The sequence below is a fragment of the Penaeus monodon genome, chromosome 14 (genome assembly GCF_015228065.2).
Source record: "Penaeus monodon isolate SGIC_2016 chromosome 14, NSTDA_Pmon_1, whole genome shotgun sequence".
Classification (NCBI taxonomy): Eukaryota; Metazoa; Arthropoda; class Malacostraca; order Decapoda; family Penaeidae; genus Penaeus; species Penaeus monodon.
Genome location: NC_051399.1, coordinates 31,673,869 through 31,676,623, shown reverse-complemented (window position 1 = coordinate 31,676,623; position 2,755 = coordinate 31,673,869). Strand labels below are relative to the sequence as shown.

At 32.3% G+C, this 2,755-nt stretch overlaps 1 protein-coding gene across 1 annotated transcript in view; it reads left to right on the top strand.

The window, feature by feature from the left end:
• LOC119581053 (ATPase H(+)-transporting accessory protein 2-like) overlaps positions 1–1,762 on the top strand; it is a 9,427-nt gene extending 7,665 nt beyond the window's left edge. The window contains exons 4-7 of the mRNA XM_037929352.1: positions 1–28; positions 195–299; positions 507–659; positions 895–1,762. The exon at positions 1–28 is cut by the window's left edge and continues 90 nt beyond it. Coding sequence (XP_037785280.1) covers positions 1–28; positions 195–299; positions 507–659; positions 895–1,092 — 484 coding nt within the window. The 3' untranslated portion in view covers positions 1,093–1,762. The remainder of the gene's footprint in view (positions 29–194; positions 300–506; positions 660–894) is intronic.
• Positions 1,763–2,755: the final 993 nt, after the last annotated feature.

Below are 2,755 nucleotides of genomic sequence, written 5' to 3'. Positions count from 1 at the left end.
GGCTGCTCTTGTGGATGCTGCAGAGAAGGTGTGTTTATTTGCTTGTTGAGTAATTATACAAATTATTAAATAAATTGAAGAATTTTGTACACTGGCTTCACAGAGATTCATCTGTTTCTATGTTTTAGGGCCTGTATTACTGTGTTATCATAAAATGTGTATTTTCATATATTTAACTTAATCTTTACTATCAGGCTGGGGAGATGACAACCACAAACCATGGTGGCCAGGACATCATCTTCCTGCAGGTCAATTCTCTGGCACCTCTAGTCAAAACATATGGGCTGGAATCACCAAAGGTATGATAATCACTTTAATTTTAAGTTTGCTTTATTGCCCTCTTTCTGGAGTGGAGAGGGTTGATAATGAACCATGAGTTTCATTACAGAAACAGATTTCATTAGATGATAATATGGGATTTTCTTGTTCATGTGTTTTATGAAGAGTCTATTTAAGGAGTATAAGTTTCATATTCAATCACTAATCTCAGTTCTCTTGAATTCCAGGTGAAGGAAGCAGAAAAGATCCTGAGGAAGCAGCTTGTTCAAGTCACAGACATGATGCGCCACATTTACAATGACAGAGTCTTGGTTGCCACAGCTACAGTGGAGCAGCTGGAAGAACTCTCACGATCTTCACGTTCCATTCTCCAGAGTGAGGTATGTTTACCTTCTCGTATGTCAGTCTTTGATATATCATCTTTTTCTCTAAATGAAAAAAGAAAACCAAGATAATGTAAATTAATATGCTGTAATGTAGTATTACAGGATATAGTATATTTTGTATTCTAAAAAGAAAAAGTTGCACACAAGAAATCAGAAGAGTTATGAATCAGAATGATTTTCAAATCTGTTACTAGGAACACTTATCAGTGTGGGGTTTATTTTTTCCCAGGATTTGAACTTGGAAGACTACAACCTTGCCACACAGTACACATCAGACTACCCTGCCATCTTCAACATTGTCTTGTGGCTGAGCATCATCTTGCTCCTTGCAGTCTTGGCAACATCTGTTGCTATGGCTACCATGGATCCTGGACGCGATTCCATCATTTACCGCATGACCAACCCACGTATGAAGAAAGACAACTAAAGCAAAATATAGTATATATCAGTTCTGTTATAACAATTTTTTCTTCCTCATTTATTTTTTGTATTTTAAGTTGATGCACAAACTTGTGAAGAAAAAACAGTTTAATGATGAGAGGATAATAACAGGGTTTTACAGTATGTTTAGAACTTGTACTGGAGAGAATTTTTGAGCTTAGAAATGCAATTAATTATTTATGTCATCTCTTGTCTTCAGTTTTCTAAAGTATGTTAAAATACAAGCTTATTACCATTTCACAGAGCATGTTGTAGAACTAGTCTTTGTGAATTTAAACCATAATATCTAGATGTCAATAGACTTTCTATACCACACCATTTGTCTGCTAGATTACAGTCGGTCTTTCCTGTGGTGGTCATGATATGGGTACAGTGTCTTGTTAATTAGTCATACCTTCTTATGTGTAAATTATAGAAATGTACAGTTTTCTTTTATTTGCTTTGAGTGGAAGTTAAAGTCAAGACTCATAAGAACATTCCATTTGATTACATATTTCTGGCATTTACTTGCCGCCAGAAATCAATAACTATGTGAGGGTGAATGTGTACCTATTTATGATGTATGTATATGTCTAATTTGTTGTATATAAAATGTAGTGGAATGGTTTTATCATGGATTGTAAATTTTGTTAAGGAAGATAGTCTATCTATACTTATCCTGTGTTTCTTTTCCACACTACTATACAGTCCTTTGTCAACAGATATATGCAATTCATGAAGAAAGATAGTTTGTGAAAAAATACAGTGCATGTATAAATATGTTATTTTACTATGATTATTATCAATAAATTCATGGAAATGTGAAGTCCTTTACAAAGTTGAAATTCAAGTAATTAGAAAAACAAAAAAGCCTAAATTGTTTCGTATATTAATGACCTTAAGGTGTCTTTTGTACGCGTCATAAATGTTAATTCCAGATTAAAATTTAACACAAATGCACAGTACTTGCACCGAAGATGCAAGACACAGTGCCAGGCACACGAGACAATGCGATTTTAAGTAAATCTGCTGTTTCATAAGAAAAAGTGTGTATCTGTACAATAGCAATTAGAATTTACTTTCTACAAGTTTCAGATACTACGCTAATGTTCATAACGAAAGGTTTGCTTCGGAGAGAGAGAGAGAGAGAGAAAAAAAAAAAATTAAATATATATATAATATATATATATACATATATATATATATATATATATATATATATATATATATATATATATATATATATATATATATATATATATATATATAATATATATATATCTCAGTCAGTACAAATGGATATAAAAGTGGCTTCAAATAGCCTAAAAATCTTAAAGACAACTGAACGGAAGGTACTAAACAAAAATAAAATACTCGTAACATCAATTAACTCGAGCTTTCTCCGGGAGCTCTGTCTCGTGTGTGATCGCCGGACACGAGTTGGGTAATTTTATCAGGATGTTGCTAGCAAGGATAAAAAAAATAAATGTCCACTATAGTTTTAAAGAATTAAGAAGTTTTTACTTTGAATTTGAAACCTAATCGTTGTGTTATTAAAAGTTTTATTTTTATTAGATTATTATATTGCATAAGTTGGGAATGTTTTCCCAAGCTGGAAATAATATTGTTCTTTTTGTATGTAAACTTTTCGTTTTCTCTTTTCAGCGTTG